The sequence below is a fragment of the Dipteris shenzhenensis genome, chromosome 24 (assembly GCF_047967505.1).
Source record: "Dipteris shenzhenensis isolate YYH24624 ecotype China chromosome 24, Dip_SZ_1.0, whole genome shotgun sequence".
Classification (NCBI taxonomy): Eukaryota; Viridiplantae; Streptophyta; class Polypodiopsida; order Gleicheniales; family Dipteridaceae; genus Dipteris; species Dipteris shenzhenensis.
In genome coordinates, this window is record NC_141619.1 from 23,458,527 (window position 1) to 23,482,769 (window position 24,243).

General features: G+C 45.9%; 1 protein-coding gene across 4 annotated transcripts in view; it reads left to right on the forward strand.

Moving 5' to 3' along the window:
* The first annotated feature begins 6,829 nt into the window (after positions 1–6,829).
* The window catches only part of LOC147886393 (serine/threonine-protein kinase VIK-like), a 265,479-nt gene continuing 248,065 nt past the window's right edge, over positions 6,830–24,243 (forward strand). For all 4 annotated transcript variants that reach the window (XM_087395887.1, XM_087395889.1, XM_087395890.1 and 1 more), the window contains exons 1-4: positions 6,830–7,015; positions 11,212–11,470; positions 11,773–11,847; positions 12,086–12,124. In XM_087395887.1, the coding sequence (XP_087252013.1) occupies positions 11,222–11,470; positions 11,773–11,847; positions 12,086–12,124 (363 nt within the window). In that variant the 5' untranslated portion in view covers positions 6,830–7,015; positions 11,212–11,221. The remainder of the gene's footprint in view (positions 7,016–11,211; positions 11,471–11,772; positions 11,848–12,085; positions 12,125–24,243) is intronic.

Genomic DNA, 24,243 nt, shown 5'->3' on the forward strand with positions numbered 1-24,243 from the left:
CGCACATAGTGATAATGCACCTCAATGTGCTCTGTTCTAGCATGATAGACTAGGTTATTTACCAAGTGTATACTGCTCATGTTTTTACAATAAATGACAACTGGTCCATCTGTAGACTGATGCATATCATAAAGTAGCTTATGCAACCAAGCTACCTCACATGCAGCCATTGCTGCACCCCTGTACTCAGCCTCTGTGCTCGACAAGGCAACTGTAGGTTGTTTCTTGCTGCTCCAAGTGACTGCAGCACTCCCAAAAGAGAACATATATCCACTTGTAGATCGTCTATCAGAAATATTACCAGCCCAATCAGCATCAGTGTATCCATGCAACTGTATCTAAACCCCAGTCTCATAAAATAGTCCATACTGCAATGTGGACTTCACATACCTCAGTATGCATCTAGCCGCATCCAAATGCGGTTTCCTTGGAGCCTACATAAACTGACTTACCAACCCAACAGCATAGCTCTGGTAATAGTCATATAAATCAAATTTCCTACTATGCGTTTGTACATACTAGGGTCTTCCAGAAGCTCACCTACATCTGCGCTCAACTTCACATTCTGCTCCAAAGGAACTGAAATAGGCTTACAGCCTGTCATCCCATATTTGGACAGCATGTCCAATCTGTACTGCCTCTGCAAGAGCCATATCCCACTTGTGGATCTAATCACCTCAATGCCCAAGAAGTAACGCAGCTCTCCCAAATCCTTCATCTCAAACTTCTGCTTCAATAGCATTTTCACGTGAAGGATATCTTCATCACTATCACCTATGATGATCAAATCATCAACATAAATGACAAGCAGCATAATGACTTTCTCTTTTTTTCTCACATAAAGTGAGAAATCTGCCTTGGAAATCTGAAAGCCAATAGTGACAAGATACTGTCCTATCTTGTCAGGCCATGCTCTGGGTGCTTGCTTCAAGCCATACAAGGCTTTCTTCAACCTGCAAATAAACTCAGGATGAACAGCATGAACATAACCTAGTGGCTGCTCCATATAGACCTCTTCTTACAAATCACCATGCAAAAAAGCATTCTTTACATCCATTTGATGTAAAGACCATCCCTTTGATGCAGCCATAGCAATGACTGCTCTTACAGTTGCCATCCTTGCAACTGGACATAACGTTTCTTCATAATCAATGCCATATGTCTATGCATACCCCTTGACAACTAATCTTGCCTTGTATTTGTTCACAGAACCATCTGCATTGTGCTTCACCTTATAAACCCACTTGCAGCCAATTGCATTCTTGTCTTTACGCAAAGGCACCAATTCCCATGTAGCATTTGCTTCCAAGGCATCCATTTCTTCATCCATGGCTTTCTCCCATTTTTCTTTTCCCATGGCTTGCTCAAAAGAAGTGGGTTCTGGTTCATGTATCACTTTGACCATATAGGCATAGTGAATGGCTGTAAATCCATCATATTTCAGCCTATCCACAGAATACCTAGCTCTGGTAGACCTGCGCAAAATAGGCTCACTACTAGGTGCTCTCAAAACATCCCTTGTCTTCCTTACTCCAAGTGCAATAATAGAAGGAATACCCAACTCATCATCAAGGCTCTGTTCCAACTGCTCATCTCATCAAAAACAACATCTCTGCTCACTGTAAACTTACGAGTAGATGGGTTATAGCACCTATACCCTTTTTGCTGCAAAGAATAACCAATAAAGATGCTTTTCTCAGCTTTTGGATCCAACTTGGATCTCAACTCATCTGGCACATGAACATAGGCAATGCAACCAAAAACTTTTAAATGAGAAATATGTGGTTTCCTACCAGTATACCTCTCCTCTAGTGTCATGCCATGTATTGCTGCAGTGGGAGTCCTGTTCATTATGTAGACTACTGTAGCAACTGCTTTGGCCCAACAATAATCTGGCAGGTCTTTTTCGTTGAGCATGGCACGAGATACCTCTCCAATATACTTGTTTTTCCTTTCTGCAAGTCCATTTTGCTGTGGGGTATGACTGCATGAATATTGCTGCTTTATGCCATGCTCCTGCAGGAAACTTGCAAACTCATTTGAGAGGTACTCTCCCCCTCCATCTGACCTTAGGCACTTCATTTGCAGGCCTATTTCTTTTTCAACCATAGCTTTAAAAGCTTTGAAATGCCCAAACACTTCACTTTTCTTTTTCATAAAATACACCCAAACTTTTCTACTGTAGTCATCAATAAAAGTGACAAAATAATGACAGCCTCCAATAGATGTAGCTTTAGTAGTCCACACATCAGAGTGTATTAATTCCAATGGCCTCTTACTCTCTTGAACATATCTAGGAAATGGTTTCCTTGCCTATTTTCCAAATTGACAGGCTTCACATACCTTGTGCATTTCTGCAACCTTGAACTTAGGCAATCTTGCAACAATATTTTGGGCTTGCATTAATTTAAGTCACTGTACATTAACATGGCCAATGCGTTTATGCCAGATATCAATATCTGCAACTACACCGGTCCCATGTGCAAACATTGCTGCACTCAATTCAGGCATGTCCGCATCCAACGTCAACATCCTGCCCTTCTTCTTCCCTTTTGCTATCAAGCAACCTTTATTTTTCATATCCTCAACAAAGCATCCATGAGGATTAAATCTGACCTGCAAGCCCTGCTCAACCATTTGACCAACAGAAACCAAGTTCTTGGTGATATTCGGGACATGAAATACATCAGACAGGTATTTCTTTTTTCCATCTGCATAAACAAAGGAATTTTAGCAATCTGCACAATAGGATGTGCAGTATCATCACCAGTCTTCACAAATCCTGGTCTTTCCATTTTCCTTGCATCCTGCATCCATTCTGCATGACCTGTCATGTGGTTTGACACACCTGAGTCAGCATACCACACATCATTGCTTTCTTCTGCACTTGTCACAGAATTGGACATGTGCTGCACCATAAACAAATGCTCATTTCTGTCATCATCTTGTCTACTAGAGGATGCGTAATTGCCTTGCTGCAATTTTTCAATCATGATGTCATTCTACTTTTTATAGCAGCCTTTAACCATATGATCCATTTTACCACAATAGTAGCATTCAACATTGTTGTTTGCATTTTGGCCTCTCTGCCATCCACCATGACCTCTTTGGCTCCCCCTGCCTCTAAAGTTACCACGTCCTCCTCCATAGGACTGGTTTTCTTGAATTTATTGCATATTCTGATTTCTGCCATGGCCTCCAAATCGGCCTACTCTACCTCTTCCAGCATTTGAGTAGAAGACAGCTTCTTTTGAAGTTCCTCCTGAAGAAGATGCACCACCATTTCTCTGCTCTTCAAAAATTAGAAGAGCAATCAACTCCTCAAAATCAAGAAAATTCTCACGGACGACAATGGATGTCCGGAATTGTGCATAATCCTTTCCTAGACCATTCCAGGTCACAGAAACTAAATCATCATCTTCCACTGGCGACCGAATAGAAGCAAGTGCATCTGCAATCTTCTTCACCTTCATGTGGTAGTCATTGATGCTCATATTTTCTCTCTACACATTATGCAACTCTTGCTTGAGCTGCATTTTCCTGGCTTGCTTATTTGTGCTATACATTTTTGTCAAAGTATCCCACGCTTCCTTCGGCATGCTTACATCTTGAATATGCACAATCATAGAATCTGAAATACTGATAGACAACCAGTACATAACTTTTCTGGCTCTCTCATGTCAGCCTTTAAATGCCTGCAACTCTTGTTGATTGGGAACATTAGGAATAACTAGTTCTTGTTCAGCTCAGTAATGAACTCCCAATAGCCTTTTCCCTTAAGGAAATTTGTCATTCTAAACTTCCATGCTTGGAAGTTGTTCTTGTCAAGCTTTTCAGTGACAATTTGTGAAAGAGCATTAGATGCCATTACAGAACACTGCAAAATATTCTGTCACTGCAAAAAAACACAACTTCTGCCTCACAAGGGCAAATCTACAAAACTGACAAAAGTGGTGTTTGACCACACAGTCACTTCCTAGTGACGATTATGCATCAACAGGCAATAAGAATGATTCTGTCACTCCCAATATCTCTGCGCACAGGCATACGATGTAATTTATGTGATAACTTTTCACCGACCTACAGAACAGTGGTCGCATGTGCAGCAAAAACAGGGCACTTTCTTGAGTGCCTGCAGAAAACTTCCGCCACCAAAACGGGCCCCAAAATGGCCTTGAATCAAAAAAATTATTTCACCAAGGTCTTCGCCCTTACCCATAGCATATACTGCCCTCTCGCCACATTGCAAAGGGCGTCCCAATCTGAGACAGTGCACTCTTGCACTTTCCGGCTGTGCTACCTACAGAGATTTGCTCCCAAACTCGAAAAAAAAGGAAAGCAACACTAATCCTCTTACTAGGACACCGCGAACTTGGTATGCTTTCTTGAGCTCCTTACCACGAAGAGAGTGGGAGAGAAGGAAGGAGTCTCACTTGCAGCTTTCTCACATACACAATGGGGGAATATGCACAAAGGTGGAGGCTGAAAACAATTTTCCTCTTCTTAGTTGTGAAAGCCAAAAGAACTCTAAGTATAAAAGAATTGGTCAACCCTATATGTGGGTCTCAAACCAAACTCAGCTAACTAAGGTGGCATACTAACTGAGCCACTAACTAGAGTACATAAAGATAGTTGTCATCCAGCTATTATTCATGGGCGGTGTACCAACCGCATCTGCAGCTAACAAGTCGGTGACATAAATGCAGAACGGTCACCCTGGCATATCACGAGTGGAGCTTGATATCTCAACATTTACTGGCTTTATAGAGATAGCAATGTGGCTTGCATTCTTTTTGGGGATATCTCTGATGAGTGGACTCTTCGTTGTTCGGTCCGCCAGGGATGCCCTCTTAGTGCTTTACTGTATGCCATTGCTACTCATCCTATGCTGCAATATATTGATCATCTTGTGGCTACAGGATCACTTCATGGCTTGGAATTGGATGCTAATCGCAGCATGGTTGCTCAAGCTTATGCTAATGATTCTTTCTTTACCCCGAAGAATACGCCCCATGATTTTGGTGCCTCAATGCAGGCCCTCTCTATTTATGGTTTGGCAGCTGGTCTTCGTGTTAATTTTCAGAAGTCTAAGTTGCTCCCTTTACATTCCAAAGACTTGCATAGTCTATTATGGTCCGGGGATATCATTCCACCCACTCAGTTTGTTTGTCATCTTGGTTACCCTTTGGGGTGGGAACTCACTCACCGACAACAAACTGATTGGGTTTTGGCTAAGCTTCAGAAAAAGCTCGAGTATTGGAAACTGGCAACCTGGCCTTTGCACGTTCGTCTTCGAATAGTGTAGTCCATCCTTGTGGCATATATTCAATTTTACTTGCCATTGATCATGTTTACTAAGGCAGATCTTACATCTTTCATGTCTGTCTTTATGGAAATTTTCTGGTGATCCAAACATGGAAGAAAAGTTCTCAAGCTGCTTTCGATGCATCACATTTGTTCTCCCAAGATGCATGGTGGATTGAACATCACGGATATTCATGTGCATATTCTTGCCCACAGGGGGAAAATGTTGCTGCAATTTCTGCAAGAAGGTGATCAGCCTTGGGCTCTTATGATTAGGACTCTGGTCACTCATATCAGTATTTCTAATCACTGGAATTTCTTTTTTGGTTGCACTGATGGCACTTTGCCTGGCTGCCCTTTTATCTCCCACTTGCTTCTTGACTGGAAGCATGTTCTTTCTCATCTAGAATGCAATGGACGGCAATCTTTGCTTGGGAGTTCTTTGAGAGCTGAAAGCATTCACTGGTCGAAAGTCTTTCAGCCTCCCTTGGCTTTACAGGAACCTCGGCGTTCCTACTTTGTCTCGTTTAAAGGTATCACCTCGGTTGCTGATGTTATAGATGATGCTGGTATTGTGCTCCCCTGAGTCTCTAGCAGCCACTACATATGGATTGGGCTCTCAATATCGTCCTTTGTGGCGACAAATTACTTCTATGCTTTCGCCTTTTGTTCCGATTCCTCCTTTGGAACTCTAGAACCGGTTGGAAGATTGGACTTTGACTTCTCCAAGGTCCTCTTCTCGTCCTTTGAGGCTATCTCAGATTACCGTACTTGCATTGTATAAAATCCTTTTGCCCAGAGAGAGGTGATTCTGTTTGGTGAATGCATCGCCCAACCAAGTGGTGGAGGAAAAGATTACAGCAACTTTGGGCATAAAGTATCGCTTTGGCAACATGTTTTCTTTTGGCGAGTTCTTTTGAAAGTGTTTGCATCTAAATAGCTATTAGGTCATCGACACATTGTCTTGCACTTTGCCACAGATGTTCTGCTTCTTTGGAGACTGTGCCTCACTTGTTTTGGCATTGTCCATGCTCTCGTGAGTTTTTTTATCTACTTCAACAGTGCCTGCGAGCGAGATTCCCATTTGTTCCATTTGGGAAGTTCTTCTAGCTATTTGGGTTTCATCCATGCAGACCGGAGTTTCATCTCTTCTTCGTTTGGGTTCACTGCTGGACACTATAGACTTTCTGGACATATAGGAATTGTAAAGTCTTTGGTGATCCTACTTTCTCTCTGTTTGGCTTTTTTAGGCGTTCTCTACAGCAATCTTTCTTTGATTGCTTGCAGACCCGCTACATAGATCATGAGGTCTTTTTGGCATATACTGAAATTTTCAGTTGATGTAATTGTAGCACCTTATTTTGAGGTTGCTACTCATATAATATAATCAATCAAAGATTTCACCCAAAAAAAAGTGTGTGTGTGCGCGAGAGAGAGAGAGAGTCCCTCTGAGAGTGCGTGAGTGTGTGTGTGTGTGTGTGTGAGAGAGAGAGAGAGAGAGAGAGAGAGAGAGAAGAGAGGGAGAGAATTCCTAAATTGCATGGGGAAACCCGTCCGACGATAATAACATTGCCACCTTCGCCACCCTCACGTGCAGACAAACGTCTCCGGACTTCCATCAACAACCAGCCCCCCGGGCTTCCTCATCGCTTGCAGGCAATCGCCGCCCATCAACAACGAGCCCTCCTGCTTAGTTCTGCGAGGCTTCCTGGTCAGTGCCCTTGCTGCCAGCCTTGCTCTACTTTGATCCTTCCATTTGGGTAAACGTGAAAAGCACTAATCCATAAAACGGAATAAATCTTTGTAGCTATAAGCATAAGCTTGTTCAGACAGCTAGGCAACGCTTAGCTGATCCTTGAGGGTAGCCTTCTTCGTTGTGACTTAGCAACCCTTTTTGTGAAATTGTTTCCAACAAAGGAGAATCGCGCGTTTCCAATTCTTGGCCCCTTTTGAGTCCTGTTGCTTCTAAACATGGGTCCGATGAGCAAGTAAACTAGAGAAAGATTGAATTTCACATTGACCTGTTTTTGAGCAAGGATATAGGCCCACGATTGGCTATTCGAAAGACATTGTTACTCCAGTATACTACGAACACCTGGATTACCCTGTCACTTATAGATAATCAGTTGTTTGTCATTATTCAGGCAGGTGGCAGACACCAAGCTGATCTTCCTCCTGAGTATTGGTTGTAAAGCATACATACAGGGAGACGGAGTGACCTGGTTCTAATAATGTATTCCTCGATCCTCCTAAGACCCGAGTCATTTCATCTCCCCGTGATCTCCTCTTGCCTCTTATATGTTTTGATTTATTGCACTTATTTTCTATATTATATTAGGGCACTAAAGTGACATTAGAACCCATGGTTCATTCCAGGCTAACAGCTACGATAACTAGAGTCACCTTTGTTGGAAATAGGTCTCAGCTCATACAACACTCAGAAACCTCTTGATAGATGATCACACATATACTATGAAACCTTGCTGGAACAGCACATGAGAGAGAGAGAGACAAAACTCAGACTATATTCTTCCACGAAGTGTGGGATAAACAAGCTCCAGATGAGCACAAAGTAGGCAGCAAGGGTGCTGTCCAAAAGTGTTGAGTATCTCAGAGAACTTCTCCCTCAAAGAACGCTGCCCGTGGGTAGAGGCTTCAGTCCAGTGGATGAGGGAATGGAGGAGTGAGGTGCTGTTTATATAGGCCCTGTCTAGGGCTCATAAAACTGACCAGCAGGGGGTCGGCCCCCTGCTTGCATGGCCGACCTGTAGGGGCCCCCTTTTCTAGGCAATGGGGCGCTCTTTTCTAGACAGTGGATTGGCCAATTTGGCCGACCAGCAGCTGACCAGGCCGACTTGGCCTGGCCTATAAATAGGCCCTCAAGAAGGGCTTTTAGGGCTGCACCTTGCAGGCCACAATCCTGGCCTGCATCCCTCTTCATCTCCTGCCCCCTTGTCCTCTCACATCGGGGGCTCACAGGTGGGGACATGCTGCAGTGCACGCAGCCATGTACTCTGCCTATGTCAATGAAAGGGCAACAGAAGGTTGTTTCTTGCTTAGCCATGAGATGGCCCCTGATGCAAGTATGAAACAGTACCCTGTTGTAGATCTTCAGTGTCACCATCACCGGCACAATCATTGTCATAGAATCCACCTAGCTCAACGCCTTTACTGTACGAATGCCATAGGTGCATGTACTCGTCAAGTACCTCTGTACCCTCATGCCTGCGTCCCAATGGGCCTTCTTGGGTTTGGCAGAGAACTGACAAAATAGCCCTACTGCAAAGGAGATATCTGGCCTGGTGTTGGTGAGATAAAGTAAACTCCCCACCATCCGTCAATACCGTGATGCATCAACTGGTGGCTGAGATGCATCATGGATGCTCAGCTTCAGACCAACCTCCATGGGAGTGATTGCCACCTTGCAGTCTTGCATCTGAAACTGCTTCAGTAACTCCCTATAGTATTTCCCTTGAGAGATGAATATGCTGCTCTTCTCCTGCTTGACTTCGATCCCAAGAAAGTAGTGTAGGAACCCCAGATCTGTCATCTCAAACTCCTCCATGAGAAGTCTCTTGACTTGTAAAATCTTCTTCGAGTGGTCTCCTGTAAGGATGAGATCATCCATGTACAGGATAAGTACCAGCCGTAACCCCCTCTTAGTGAAGAGATAGAGTTTTGCATTAGATGGATTCCGCTTAGCCCGATCTTCAAGAAGAACTCATCTATCCGCTGGTACCATGCCCTCAGGGCCTATTTCAGCCCGTACAATGCCCTCTTTAACTTGCATACCTTGGATGTGGACCGTGGAACTTGAAAGCCTGGTGGTTGATCCGCCTATACCTACTCTTCCAGGGTTCGGTTCAAGAATGTGGACTTCACGTCCATCTGAAAGATAGGCCAACTATAATGAGCAGCCAAGGCAATAACGGTGTGTATCGTCACCATCCTTGCTGTGGGGGCGAAGGTCTCATCAAAGTCAAGTCCCTCGGACTGTGCGTAGCCTTTCACCACCAATCGAGCTGTATTTGTCCAAGCTCCCATTAGACTTGAACTTAAGCTTGTACACCCATTTGGTACCAATTACCTTCCGCTTGGTCAGCTTGTCCACCAAATCCTAGGTGTCATTCTTCAAAATGGCATCCATCTTTGCCTGCATAGCATCCTGCCATTCTGGGATATCCCTTGCTTCCTCGAAGGATATGGGCTCCTCAAGCTGAGCCACCATAGCATAGTTTGCGGAGGGAGTCTTCAAGTTGCGTTGAGACCGCCTTGCTTAGGAACTACTCTCAGGAATGTTAGTGACCCGTGGGTCTACTAAAGTCTTCAAATACCACTGAGGTAGCTTCTTCTCTGATGGAGGTGCCTTTGCTGGAGATGCCTTTGGAGTTGGCACTAGGACGTCCTGCTCCTCCTCCTCCTCCTCCCCTCGGGTTCTTAATCGTCTTCACCTCCTTGATGGTGACCTTGGGTGGGGGTAATGTGGGAAGTTTCTGAACCTCTTATGCAATTTGGGGCTCTGACTTTCAAAGGTTGCGTCCTTGCTGATAAGGATGCACTTCTTCACCGGGTTGTAAAGCTGATAAGCCTTGGATTCTTCACTACTGTATCTCACAAAGATACATCTTCTGCTATAGGAATCAAGCTTCGTCTGCTCATCTTTACTCACATGAACAAATGCATTAGAACCGAAAATCCGTAAATGAGATATGGTCGGTTTCTTACCATAGTAAGCTTCATATGGAGTCTTATCATCTACAACCTTGGTCTTGGTTTTGTGGAGGATGTGAACTGTAGTGTTCACGGCTTCACCCCAGCACGCTTTCGAAAGATTTCTCCCTTGCAACATGGTCAAACCCGTCTTTGTAACGGTCCTATGCTTTCACTCAGCAACTCCATTCTGTTGAGATATGTGAGTTGGTCTCGTGCTTCTTGCAAAATCCATTGAACTCGGTAGAAGTGAACTCCCCCCCTCTGTCTGTGTAGAAGGCTCTGACTGCCTCCCTGCTCTCCTTTTCTACCTCGGCCTTCCATTCTTTGAATTTCTCATAAGTGTGAGACTTCTTGGCCAGGCAGTATATCCAAGTCATTCGACTGAAATCATCCATAAATAAAAGAGAATACCGCGAACCTGCGAATGAATTTGTTGACATCAGGCGGCAAATGTCGGAATGAACCAACTCGAGCAATTTCTTGGCCCATGATGAGGCCTCCTGTGGGAATTTGTCTTGCTCTCCAAGCAAGCCTTGCAATCGGTGGAAGTCCATCCACCATCTTGGACTTTTGAATGACCAAGCTTCTCACAGTAGATGCATTTCATCTTCTTTTTCTCTGTATCCTTGGTCTTGTTGTTTTTGGAATCCTTGGACTTGCTGTTTCCTGGCTTGTCCCTTGCCACGAGTGCTTTCTCGTCCAATCGATTGAGTAGTTTCTCCCAAGCCTCTTCTTGCATTAGTAAAGGGCCAAGCTCTTCGAATGTGAGAGGCTTGGTCCTCTGTCCTGCAGTGACTGTCGTCACGAAACTTCGAGGTAGCTTGTGAAGTGTCAGCAAAGCTAGATGACTTGAGTCTACCTTCTGACCAACTGCTGTGAGCTGATCCCTCACCACCTTGACTTTCTTCGGATGGTCAGGTGGGCAAGGGCTGAGTGGCAAGAGAGGTAGCATGTTTGAGGTTAGGGCAAGGAGAGTCCCAATAAAGATGTAGAAGAAAATCATTTTTGCTTTTTAGTTGAACCTAATTTCTAGGGTCCCCTTTTCAGAGATTCATCTCAAACTGAAAAAGGGCAGATATGTGGAAATCAAACAGAATTAACTTCCATTCTGTGTATATACTATGAGTAGGTTTGTTTGTTTCTTCTATAAGCAACTAACAGTTGCATTCATATATTTCCTCTGGATTTGACCAGACATACAATTATGGCTGATGCATCATCAAAGTCACCATTTGTCACTATGGACCGAACGTATCGACTTCTCTATTTTGCCAGCAAGGGTGACACAGACGCTTTAAAGAATCTCCTGGAAGAAGGGGCTTCTCCAGATGTGGCTGATTATGACGATAGAACAGCGCTTCATCTTGCTGCTAGCGAAGGGCATTGTTCAATAGTGAAAATACTGTTAAAGTACAAAGCTAACATCAACCCTGTTGACAGGTGGAAGCGAACTGTAAGATTCATTCTCATAGCATATTCGGGGTGCCTTACTGCATTTTTTGTTAGGATATATGCGTTTCTATTGCAGTTGATGATTGTGCTCCTCATTCTCTTTAGGATGCACAATTTTATTTTTATATACATGAGATGATACATTTGATGAAAACAAAATAAGCATGTGCTCAAAAGGTTCACTGACTTGTTGCCTCTAAATTCAAAACAAACAGCATTTATTGGAACCTTGGTTTTTCATTTTCTTATTGAGTCACCATGAGTCAAAGTCATAAGATTTTGTTACTTGCAATGATTTTACAGCCACTGGCAGATGCTCGCAGATATAAATTCACACAAATCTGTGATTTACTTGAGGCACATGGAGGGACAGAGCAGGTATCAAATGTTTGTCTCGAGGAATATTGTTTTGGATGGTTTATACAACTGGAAAACTCTTCTAATCCTAAATACGAGCTTTAGAGAATCTTTTTTATAGATGTATTATTCCCAATTATGATTATAAGGGGTGGTGTTTGACAAGGAAATCGAACGTGATCTGGTTCTATATGGCATGATTCTTTGATTTTGTTGAGTACAGGATGACCAATATTGGATTGTGTTTTGGTGATATCAGGTTGACAATCATTCTGAGTTTGATGAGCATACTCGCAAGGTAAACTTACATAATATAGAATTTTAAGCTGGTATACAAAGTTTTAAACTAGAAAAAAGTAGCCATATAGAATTTATTTTTGCAGCAGTATCCATTTCTTCTTTGCTTTTCATTATCTCAATAATACTTTAAAAATAGCCAAGGCCTCTATAATGGTGAAGTTATTAGGCATTTTTTAAGATTGTAAAGAACATTACCATATGGCATAGGAGCAACTGTTCCACATAAAGAGTTTTGGAGGAGTAGCCTAAAAGTGGTAATTTAAGGGGGCTTTAATTCGTATATTTATCTATTTATTTACTTATTTATATACCTTAAATAGACATCCCTACTTGAGTCTCATCTATTTGTTAAGTTTTTTCTTACTTTTACTATCTTATACTCGGTGTCCAATGGCCCGAATTTAGAACAAGGTCTCATAAGTTATATGAAATATCTTTCTGGGAATTGTTTACAAAAGCATTACCCTCCATGATGTGTAATCAACTTGTGGAAACACTCCACATTAAGGATGTACTTGAGGTTTGTGCTTAACCTCTTGTTACTATGGAAGGACACCCAAGAAGATCCACAAAAGATTAAGCTAGTGGAGGTCATTCTAGAGAAGGACATTTCCAAACAAGTGATTATACATCATCCCAAAGGTGCTTGACTTATCTAGTGGAGTATGGTATTGTGGACAAGTTGACTTGTAATAGGAAATCTTAGAGATGTTGAAGATGGCATGACATCAAGGTATGCCACAAATATGGCATGAGATCGGATGCCATTGGAGGATAGGAAGTCATGTTCACTTCGGTATCCATGAAGGCATCCTAATTTCAGAGGCCACGAAGTCTATGCTGAGGAGAGAGTCAGAGCATCTCAGAGCCAACGTTGAGCTGCACTCAAAGGAGTAATCACACTGCAAGAAATCAGATAGAGCACGCTAGAGCGTGTTTTAAAGATGACAAAATCGTTCTTATGCAGCCACAAAACAGATCCTCAGAAAGGACCTCCAATTTTGCCTATTCCTCCCGTCAAGATGAGCAAGCTCATTAAGTCGTACATCTCCAGAAAAGAGCTGCTGCTCCTCCCCGCTCCTCCCTTGCAGCCCTCCCTTCCTCGCAGCCCTCCCTCCTCCTCCCCTCCCTCTCCCCCGCTCCCTCTCCCTCCCTCCCTCCCTCCCTCCTCGTTTCCTTCTCCCTTCCTTCCCCCGCCCTTCCCTGCTGCCCCCTCCCCTGCCCTTCCCCGCTGCCCACCCTGCCCCTTCTCGCCCTCTCCCCCACCCCCCCACCCACCTTCCTCCCACCCCCCATCCCGCTTCTTACCCTGCCCCCTTCCAACCCCCCTCTTGTACCCTACCCCCACCCCCCATCCTGCCTCTACCCCGCCCCTAACCCACCCCCACCCCTGCCGCCTCCTTCTTGCCTCTATCCCCCCCGCCTGCTTCCCTTCCCCACCTCCGTCCCCGCCCTCCTCCCGCCCTGCCTCCTCTTGCCCCGTATTCGCCGTCACCCGCCTTTCTCATGTGCACGCAGAGCGGGCGGAGTTTCATCGTGTCCGAGTCGGCCTTCCCATTCAGATTGACGATGGCTCAGCCCTCAGTCAATCCTCACCCACTTCTACCAGCCGCGTTTTTTAAAGACGAGTTGCAACAGCTCAGGAAAGACACCGAGCAGGAGAGTTCTACTTCACTCTTTGCTCGCATCACAGGTCCCACCCCTCCAGGTTATAGGACAGGGACTAGATGCTCGCCGCAATACCTGGAAACCTCGCAGAGCACCTCACGGATTTTTGTTTGCTTGGTCGAGGTTTTTTCCAGGTTGTTTTTGACTCCCCGGATGCAACAGGTACAGTGCTTCAGGCTAGTCCTTTAGCATTGAGCTCCAGGAGGATCTTTTTGACGCCTTTCTCATTGGGCTTTGACCCTGTGGAGGAGGACAGCCGGATGACTTCACTTTCCATCAGACTCCCTAGCCTTCCTCAGGTGTACCATTGACTCCTACACTCCATTGGAGCCGCTTTCGGATTGGTCACTGAGATTCCCCTCTCCCTGGGATGCCTTCTTTGGCAACAGAGGCAATCAAGTTGGATGGGGTACCACGGGTTAGGATCATTGTCTCTGATCCTAACATCACGGATGACCACATCATGCTTCAGCGTTCGGATGGCTCTTTCTTCAAACAGAGAGTCGAGATTACAGGGAGACAGGATCAGTGCAGGATTTGCAGGATCCCTGGGCACTTCGCCAGAGATTTGCCCAAAGAAGAAGAAAAGACCTAAAAGGTCCACGGGTGTAGCGCCCCATGGACCTACCTCATGACCGCTGCACATCTTGCTTCCGATGCTACTGGACCTTCTACTTCAAGCCCAGGATCTTTGGCCTCTCGCTCTGGTCCTTATTCTTCAGCGCGTCCAGGACCTTCAGCATGTCCTGCTCCAGTCGTCCCTTGCTGGGTGCCAGCCAAAGTTGGTGATCCAGTTACCCTTCATGAGACTACTGTTGGTGCCACAGACACTCGGCTATAGGCAGGAGATATTCCTGTCCTTGTTTCTTGTGCTGATGAGGTTGCTCCTATCCCCCCAGCTGTTAGCAGGAAGGAGATTGATGAGATTGATCAGATCATTGCCGAATCTCGTGCCTTGCTGAAAATGCTAGAGTTTGTGCTTGGTTTCACCAACAGTCTTTTTCCTCCTCTGCTTTCTCTTCCACATTTATTGACAGAGGCAAGGGGGTTATTGCTCCCACTCTGCCATCTGTAGGGGTCTTAGGTACTCTTGCGCCAGATGCATCACACAAGAATTCCTTTGCAGTTTTGGCTAATATGGCAAAGTTTGAGATAGAGGAGGAGTTTGTACCCTCTACTTTTGGGGAGCAAGTCGTTGAGATTACTATGGACAGAGCTTCCCCTGTTGCAGGTATGGGAGTGCTTTCTCCAGCTGATTTTCCTCCACTTGAGAGGAGGATTTTTATCCAGGAGAGGGTTCTCTGCTATTAGGTCGGGTAGGGTTTTGAAATCCCTCAGGAATAGAAAGATCACTCTTTTCTTTTGGCTTTCTATTCATGGAGGGATTACAGTGAACCTGTGGAGTTCTAGGTTCGGGGCTGACCTACATGTCCTCGATGCCACACAGTAGTTGAGTCAGTTCAGCATTGCCTTTGGGAGTACAAACATGCGAGGACGATTTGGAAGGTGTTGCTAGGATTCTTTGTATTTTTCATAGAGCACCCTTCTTCATGACCTGGGGATCAGTGGCATGGTTATCTCTCACTGGCCCTCAGGTGTTTTTCGAGGGACATGACTCAGATTCAGCCTTCATTATACGACCACTCTGTGGACTCTTGTTTCCTTAAGGATGTTCCTTTCACTCCTTTCAGAGCTACTCATGCCTCGGTAGACACATCATGGGAGATTCTGGCTAGCATTACAGCATGGCATATATGGAGGGCCAGATGTACGGAGGTGATAGAGGGTTCACAGGTTCATCCCTTCCAGTCTATGGCCAGTCTATGGACTGATACTATACATACTATGATGGCCATTTGGTCGAGCATGCAAGGATCCTCCAGAGCAGCTATTGCCAAGAGGGCTATCTTCTTCAGAGTTTGGAGGAGAAAATCTCCCTTCTTCTTTGAGTCTTCTTCAGGGTTGAGGTGGCATTTTCAGCCTCCACCTTCGATTTTTGGTAGCTCTTTTTGAGCTGTTTATTTTCTTCTCATGCATGGCATGTTGTACTCCCGCATTAGAGGTTGCTCTTGCAGTTTTCAATCATACTTAATGCGAGTGAGTATGATGTCATCCACATTTAGTAACAACATGACCAATTCTGATTCTTGCTGCAGAACGTACAGATTTGGCTGTGTATGAGTGTTTACGAAGCCCTGGGACAGCAAAAACTGATGTATCTTCTGATACCACGCACGAGGTGCTTGCTTCAGCCCATATAGAGCCTTCCTGAGCTTGCATACCTTGTGCTCTTGTCCCTTCACCTCAAAACCTTGGGGCTGATGTACATAGACCTCCTCGTTAAGATCTCCATTGAGGAAAGCGGTCTTGACATCCATCTAGTACACTGAACAACCATAAAATGCTGCAAGAGAGATGACAGAATGAATGGTGGTCATCTTGGCCACTGGAGTAAAAGTCTCCTCATAATCTATTCCCTCCTCTTGTGCATACCCCTTGGCAACCAGGGTATGACTAAGAGATCATTTGGGCTGTCATGGCACTTTATGAGAGAGTGTCAAGCAGAGTCCAGGCATGGTCAGGGCGGACAGAGGAGATCATGAACACTATTGGGGTCAAACAAGGGTGTCCTTTATCACCTACCTTGTTTGGCCTCTATATTGATGAGCTTGAGACAATTATGTAGACATTGGGGGGGATGGGTGCTCTCTAGCTGGCACGCTGATCCGGATATTGCTATATGCAAATGATGTAGCACTTCTGTCTTCATCAGCAGAGGGTCTCTGGAGACACCTTGATGCACTACAATCCTTTTGTGAGTCCCATGATTTGAAGGTCAACCTTGGTAAAACCAAGGTCATGATCTTCAATACATCACGAGCCGTTATGTATCGGGAGTAGTTCACGTTTAACGGGTCGCCTGTTGAGATTGTTTCGTCATATACATACCTTGGGGTTATCTTCTTTGGACCAATCTTCACTATGAGACCTGCAATGTAGGCCCGCCTGAGCAGGGGATACGCTTAATTGGCCAGATTAGAGAGGCAGTGCTTCCACTCATACTTTCAGGATCCGCGGACCAAGGGATTGCTGTTTGACTCCTTGGTCCGTCCAGCGAGGACGTACGGCAGTCCTTGTTGGGGGCCGGATCTGTCAGATATAGAGTGGGTCCATGTGGAGTGGCTATAGGTTCTCATCCTATCACGGATGATCCACGATAAGCCGTTTGTCCCTCACCAGATTATTCAAGCCGAGTTTGGGTCATCCCCACTACAGTTGGATGCAGTATTTCAAGTTATCACCTATCTATACCGGGTCAGGGGGAACGGGGGTTGCACTTCTGGGTGCAATAGATTACCATGGCTAGCATTGTCCTCTTCTATGGCACTATCAGCATCAGGTGACCATGGATGCTAGTATGCACACACACAGAGATGGTTTGAGCGATTGGGGCTCAACATGGACGGACTCCCTCCCTTCCAGTACAACATGGGCACCCCGTTCTCTCCTCTCTCGTCACACGAGGTCAACTAGATCATCCGCGATGAATTTTTACAGCTACATACATTCCGAACCTGTTTGGGACCGAGCGAGCTTCCAGTGAAGATCAACTTCTACAGGGATCATTGTTTACATATCACAGAGGAGGGATTGATTGACCCGCCAGGATACACGCATATCCACTTACCCCACTCATTGAGGATCTCTATTGGGTAGTTTCGGGTCTCTTCACATAGACTGCGCATTGAGAGTGGCAGGGCAGAAGGTCTTTCCCGGGAGAGGCGCATATGCACATTATGTGACACACATGAGGTCAAGTGAGAGGAGCATTTTATTTTCAGGTGCCTAGTCTATTATGAGATCCGAGGACGCTTCTACTCCCTCTTCAGAGATAGCATTTCTAGGATGTTGTCTCGGTTTCTCTCCCATCTAGACCAGAGATGCTTGGGGGCTTTCATCCATGAGGCAGTCAGGTACCGAGAGCGTCTAAAGGAACATGGTGGAAAGAGGGAGAGAGAGAGGGTAGGCTAGGGAGAGAGGAAGTGATACTCAAAAGGAGTCATAATGAAATGGAAATTAAATGACTGGAGCAATGAACAAAAATGAGAGTACTCACATGTAGACTAAAGAGCTTGTAGCTTGATACTTGATTGATTTGACACTAGACAAGACAACTCTTATATAAGAGCACACACACACATATGAATACCTATGCATATGGGATAACTCCCAATATGACACGTGGCATCCATAGGACTCACTAGACTATAAAACACCCCCTAGACACCTAGTACACTCATTTTTTACTCACTTTGGCTTCATATTCCAACACCCCCCCATGAAGGCAAGGTGAGAGACTACTGGAATGGAACCAAGAACAGAACATGACAATGATGGTCTAAGGTGAGGGACTATTGGAATGGAACCAAGAACAGAACATGACAATGACGGTCATCAAACTGTGCAGCCTATGCAACTCAGAGGCTAAAGTCTTGAGCGTGTTCAGAGGTTGATCCAAGCACTCTCATGGCTTGAGACTCAACATGCTCAGAGGCTCACGTTATAGCATGGCTACATGACCAGCTCATAGGTCTAGGAATACACCAACATCCTGGAACTCGGCCAGGGCTGATAACAAGACCTATCAAAGCCAATACATGGGTCCCACAATACATCCCCCTCTAAACCTATCAAAGCCAATACATGGCTCCCACAGTACATCCCCTCCTGGCTCCAGGGGCTAATGAGAGACATGGAGCCACACACCAAAACAAAATAGGAAAATACATCTTTTTAGGAGGACTATCCAAGGTAGAGAACCTTTGACTCAACACACATGATTTATTTGCATTCATTTTAGGGGACAACCTAGGGCAGAGTACCCTTGACTCAAACAAGAAAGTAGTAAAGATATATTTCATTCATTTTATGCATAGCAAGGGCAGAGAACCCATAAGCCCGAAGTAGCTACCACACAAGAGTGTGCACATCCTGATGCAAAGAGGTATGTCGGTGAAGAACCAGTTAAGAATGCCTTAAATGATGTGTTGATGAAGGCCATAGGAGCAGCTACCAAGGGAGATCACGTCATGACTCTTAATGTGCCATCGGAGAGTCATCAAATGTGCAGAAGAGGCTCAAAAAAATGAGCAAAAGTGCTCAAGGGAGCTGCCCAAATCACTGCTGGAGGTCACAGGAGTCCAAATCCGAGCAAAAAATGCCAAAAAATAGCCTAAAACTGCTTGGAATCGCCTTCTGACAAGTTATACGGACTCCTAGCATTGTCGTGCATCCGCCTGCAGACGTCCGTATAGACCTCTGCAGGCGGATGCGCGACAATGCCAGGTCCGTACGGACGTGCGGACGTCCGTACGGCTGTACAAACAAAAAAAAATTTAAAAAAAATTCCCTTGAAAAGGTGCGGGACAGGGTCGTTTATGTTTAGGAAGTAACGTAGAAATCGGACCTCAAAAGGTCAAAAAACAGCAGCTAGACTACTCCAAACAAGTTTCTTTTTTTTTTTTTTGGCAAAAAGAGACTTCTATTAAGTATTAAAGAAAAACCGTTAGAGCAAGCTCCATACGAGATACATCATGCAATGCACAAAAAGCTCAAGAGCCAAAAAGAAAGGATTGAGGCTGATAGTGCCATCTCAATCCTGTAGAAACCTTCGAGAAAAAGGGAGAACCCCTCCAAACTCGAAGAAATATAGTCCTTCTAGAAGAGGCTGCCCGTGAAGGGCCCTGCATGCTAGCCCATATGGCTATCAAAGTGTGAACCGTGTCAGTCCAAATACCCGTGAACACCTGTGATGGGTGTATCTGGGTACCATCCAAGGCCTTAGTACATCTGGCTCTCCAAATGTGCCAAGAGGAAATGCTAGCCAAAATCTCCCAAGAGGTGTCCATTGAAGCATGAGAAGCTCTAAAGGAAGTAAGTGGTACATCCTAAAGAGAGCAGGGCTCTATCACCTGCCGGCGGACTGAGAGTGCCCAAGAAGAAGGCTCACCCTCATAAAACACCTGGGGCCCGGTAAGGGATAACCATGCAACCGAGCCCCAAGTCATGAAGAAAGGGGAAGTGTGAAAGATGCTGAGTATCCGAGCAACCCCTTTCCAAATAGTCCTCGCCTGACTGCAGTCCCAAAGGCAATGTTGCACTGACTCCTCTGCAGAATGACATCGAGGACAAGTGGGATCAGCCCCAAATTGTGATCTCCACAGGTTCACTGCAATCCCTCCATGAATAGAAAGCCAAAAGAAAAGAGTGATCTTTCTATTTCTGAGGGATTTGCAGAGCCTCCTCCAGAAATTTCTACGCAAATCTGTGGTGATGAAGAAGCTTTCCCAATGGGGGGCTCTGGAGGGAATCCAACCCCTACTGTTCAGCTGAAATCTTCTGGCATTACCAACCGTGAAACAAAAGAAGGGAATCCCCCTTTCTCGGTGCCCATGATCTATCCACTCCCACTCTCCTGGGTCCCACTGCAAGCACCTGATAGGTGCACCTCCATATAACCACAACCTCCAGGATCCCAAGGCCAAGAGCAGAGGGTCAGGGTCTAAGTACCACTGCAAGCCCGCTCCATGGTCCACAAAACCAGCAATCCTGAGAGGCTGAAAGGCAACCTCAAGAAGAATGCCTTCCTTGGATGTAGAGAGTAAACCTCCATCCCCAATGTCAAAGACCAGTGCGTCTTCTCCGAGACCTTGGAGAGCGATCACCTGTAAAGGAACTGATGTCCTCGAAAAAGCCCCCATCCAAGTGGTGGAAGTAATAGGCAACTCAACTGTCCATTCCACCGGGATGGCTGCACCTACCTGCTGAATCCTGCGTGCTACCCCTCTGAGGTGACTCACGGACTGCAGTCTCTGATCCTCAGGTAGCCTGATAAAAGCTTTCCAAGTGCCTACTGTGTAGGCGGGGCCTCTCTCCCATTTAGACCACTGCATGTAATGGGAAGTGCCCAGTGGTCTGGCATGCTCGTCAAGAATACTATCATTCCAAATGATCGGCTGCCTATCAATCTCTTCGACGGTGGAATCCTTCGAAGAGTGTTCCTGAAGCTCCCCCAAGCTTTCAGGATGGCAGTCATGAGAGGAGAGGCAGGAGATCTGAGAGGGGCGGAAGTGAAAATCCAGCGAGGGCTGTCCACCCAATCATCTCCCAAGGTTGGTGTGCAAGCCTAAATGCGTAAGAAATCCTTCCAAGGTTCCTGCCCAGGCATGAGTCCCCTCACCACCACCTTACAAAGCAATGCCATGCACTGCAAGTCCGGGTCAATGACATTAGGGCCCCCTTCACATGTAGGGAGAATAATGGTCTCCCAGGCCACCCTTGCTGCAACATCTGCTGTGCCATCAAGTCCACTCCATAAAAAATTCCTGACTGGTCTAATGAGCTGAGTGATGCAATCCCTAGACCGGCACCAGCAAGAACACACAAACCAAGAGGTGGCCAAGAGAACCTGGTTCACTACCACAACTCTAGATGCAAGGTCGAGTTTGGCAGAGCTCCAGAAGAGGAGTTTTTTCCTTATACTTTCTAGTACTGGGGCAAACTGCTGTGCTGGAGAGATGTCCAATCCTACCTGGCATCCCAAATACCTGATAGGAACACCCCTCTGAATCCAGGAAAAGCCAATGTCAACTCCCCAGCCAGCCTGGAGTGTCCTCATCACTGATCCAAAAGCCAAAGGATTTATGCTAGTTAATGTGTGCCCCTGCAGCTGAGCAAAAAATATCCAAGGCTGTCCGGAAAGAATCAAGTGACTGCGAAGAGGCCTCAATAAAAATAGCAGTGTCATCAGCCAACTCACAAGTCAAGAAGCTCCTGCTCCTGTCTCAAGGGCAATCTCAGCCCAAAAAACTCAGTCTGAGATCTAAGGAAGATACTCATAGCTTCTGCCACAAAAAGAAAGAGGAAGGGGGCTAAAGGGCATCCCTTACGAACTGATTTGGAAATCTGAAACCTGTCACCCCTTACCCCTCCAATCAAAACCTGGCTATGGGCTGCTATGGGCTGATCTGTAAAGGGAGGCCACCCCTCTAATCCAAGCATCTGAAAATCCAAACCGTAGAAGAGTGCCCTCAAGAAAACCCCAATCTACTCTGTCATAGGCTTTCTCGAAGTCCAGGAGTAGCACTGCTAGCCTCTGCCCACTTTGCATAGCCCACTCTGTGGCTTCCCAAAAGGAAAAGATATTATAAAAAATGCTCCTGCCATGCACAAAGCCTGTCTGAGTATCATGGATGAGGTCTGGAAGAAGGGGCTGTAATCGGATGCTAATCGCCTTGGCAAGGATTATGTAAAGAGTGCCCAAAAGAGTGATGGGTCTCCAATGGGATAAAATTCCTGTTGCCACCTTTTGGGATAAGGTGAATGAGTCCCTCGGTCAGTGAGTCAGGCATCTCACCCGAGTCCCAAATGCCCTGCGGGGCTGAAGTAATATGATCACCTAACATATCCCAAAAGGCTATAAAAAAAGGAGTAAGACCATCGGAACCAGGGCATTTGCCCTTATGAAGGGCAGAGAGAGCAGTCTTGAATTCTGTGTTGGTAAAGCGTGCATCAAGTGAGCATAACATCTCGGGGGTGACCAACACAGGTAAACTCTGCCAAACTTCACCTCTAGCCACCTCTCTGGCCTATGAGTTCGGATCTGCGGAAAGTAGGGAGGCATAGAAAGCTGTCGCTAAGTGCATGGCTCTGGATGGGACTGCGAAACGCTGTCAGAGTCAATAAGCTGCCTGACACTCTCTCTACTATGTCTGGGACCAAGTGTAGAGAAAAAGTGTTTATTGACTCTCCCTCCCATCTGTACCCAAAAGGACTCCCGTGCATGGAAGACATACTCTGCTCTCTGATCAAGCAAGGTCTGCAAGTGAGCCCTTGCCGCAGCAAGGCGCTCCTATATCCAGCATCTGATGGTCGTTTCTGCTCCTCCCTTTGTAGGGCTGCCAACTGCCGGCGGATACCGATATCTCGCCTGAGTACCTCACCTCGCCGAGCATTAGCAACGGAGTGATAAAAGTCGTTGATACTGGCAAGTGCTGTGGCCACATGTGAAGGACCGGCCACCCCCCCTGCATATGAGAAACCCAGATCTCCAACACTGCCTCTGTGAGAGTCTCATCCGTGTATAAGGCGTCGGGGATCCTGATACTGTGAGACCGTCCTCTCAGATGAGGCTCTGAGATGGACAAAATTACCGGAAAATGGTCTGAAGTGGAAACACCGGGTGCAATGCAAACTGTCCCCCCTCTATCAAGAGCCCAGTCACTCACATAAAATCTGTCAATCCAAGCATGGATAGGCATTTGCACCCTATGGTTCGACCAGGAAAACAAAAGTGACTTGAGACTGAATAAGAAATGCATCATCTGACCAAACATCTCTGCCACTGAACCTGAACAAGAAGGCATCCTAGGCTGCTCTCTCAAGGGAGTGGATACCACCTTCTCTGCCCCCTTTCTTATCAGAAGGTGCCTCAACCATGTTGAAGTCACCTCCAATAATCCACGGATCCGCAATGTCAGCCCACGAAAGCAACTCTTTCCAAAACAAAACATGGTCCCCTCTGTTGTTCGGAGCATAGAGGTTGAGGAAACCAACCTTACGTTCATCAATCAGAAGTAAAACCCACTGGGCCTTGGAGGGGGTTATGGTACCATGTCCAATGACTAGAGGGAGAATAGAATCTGAAACTGAAATGCATGTACCTCCTCTGGTTCCCAAGGCAGGAAGCCCAAAAAGTCCGGCCTGAGAGCAGCTTACCTGACTTGGAGCAATCTCTGACATCCAGTTTGTGTTCCTGAAGAAAAAGAATGTCTAGGGAACCACCTGAAACACCTGGATGGAGCTGATTCCTGATCGGCTGTCTGCGACGGCGATGAGGGATGCCGCCCAATCCTTGTATATTCCAACTGGCTATCCTCATCGGCGGGAGGAAGTGGGTTGGAATACCTTACCCGACCTGGTGGCCGAAAAAGAAACCTCTACCGGAGCAGACCTCCTGCCATACACACGAGGTCCAAGGGGAGGAAAGTCCACAGGTGAGAAAGAAAGAAAGAAAGAAAGTGTATTATTGTCCACTAAAGGCCAAAATGGGCCCATGGGACATCAAGAACTCTGCATACAAGATAGCACAAAATCAACGTGCCACAAAGAAGAGGCATCGTCGAATATCATCTAAGTGCTACGCAATACAATGCAAGTGAAAGTACATAATGTCAAATCTGAGCCTAAATACAAAGTAAACTAGATGCAAGGAAACCGCCCCTGGGTGCAAAATGGGGGGATGAGTACAATATGCCAATGCAAAGATACAAGTCCAGGTGTCACGGAGTCTGAGAACCAAAATAATACTGGAAATCCTGTCCATCGACTCTGCCTCCTGCTATGAGAGTACAAATCTGAGCAAAGGTGAGGTGAGCGGCTGGTGGAGCG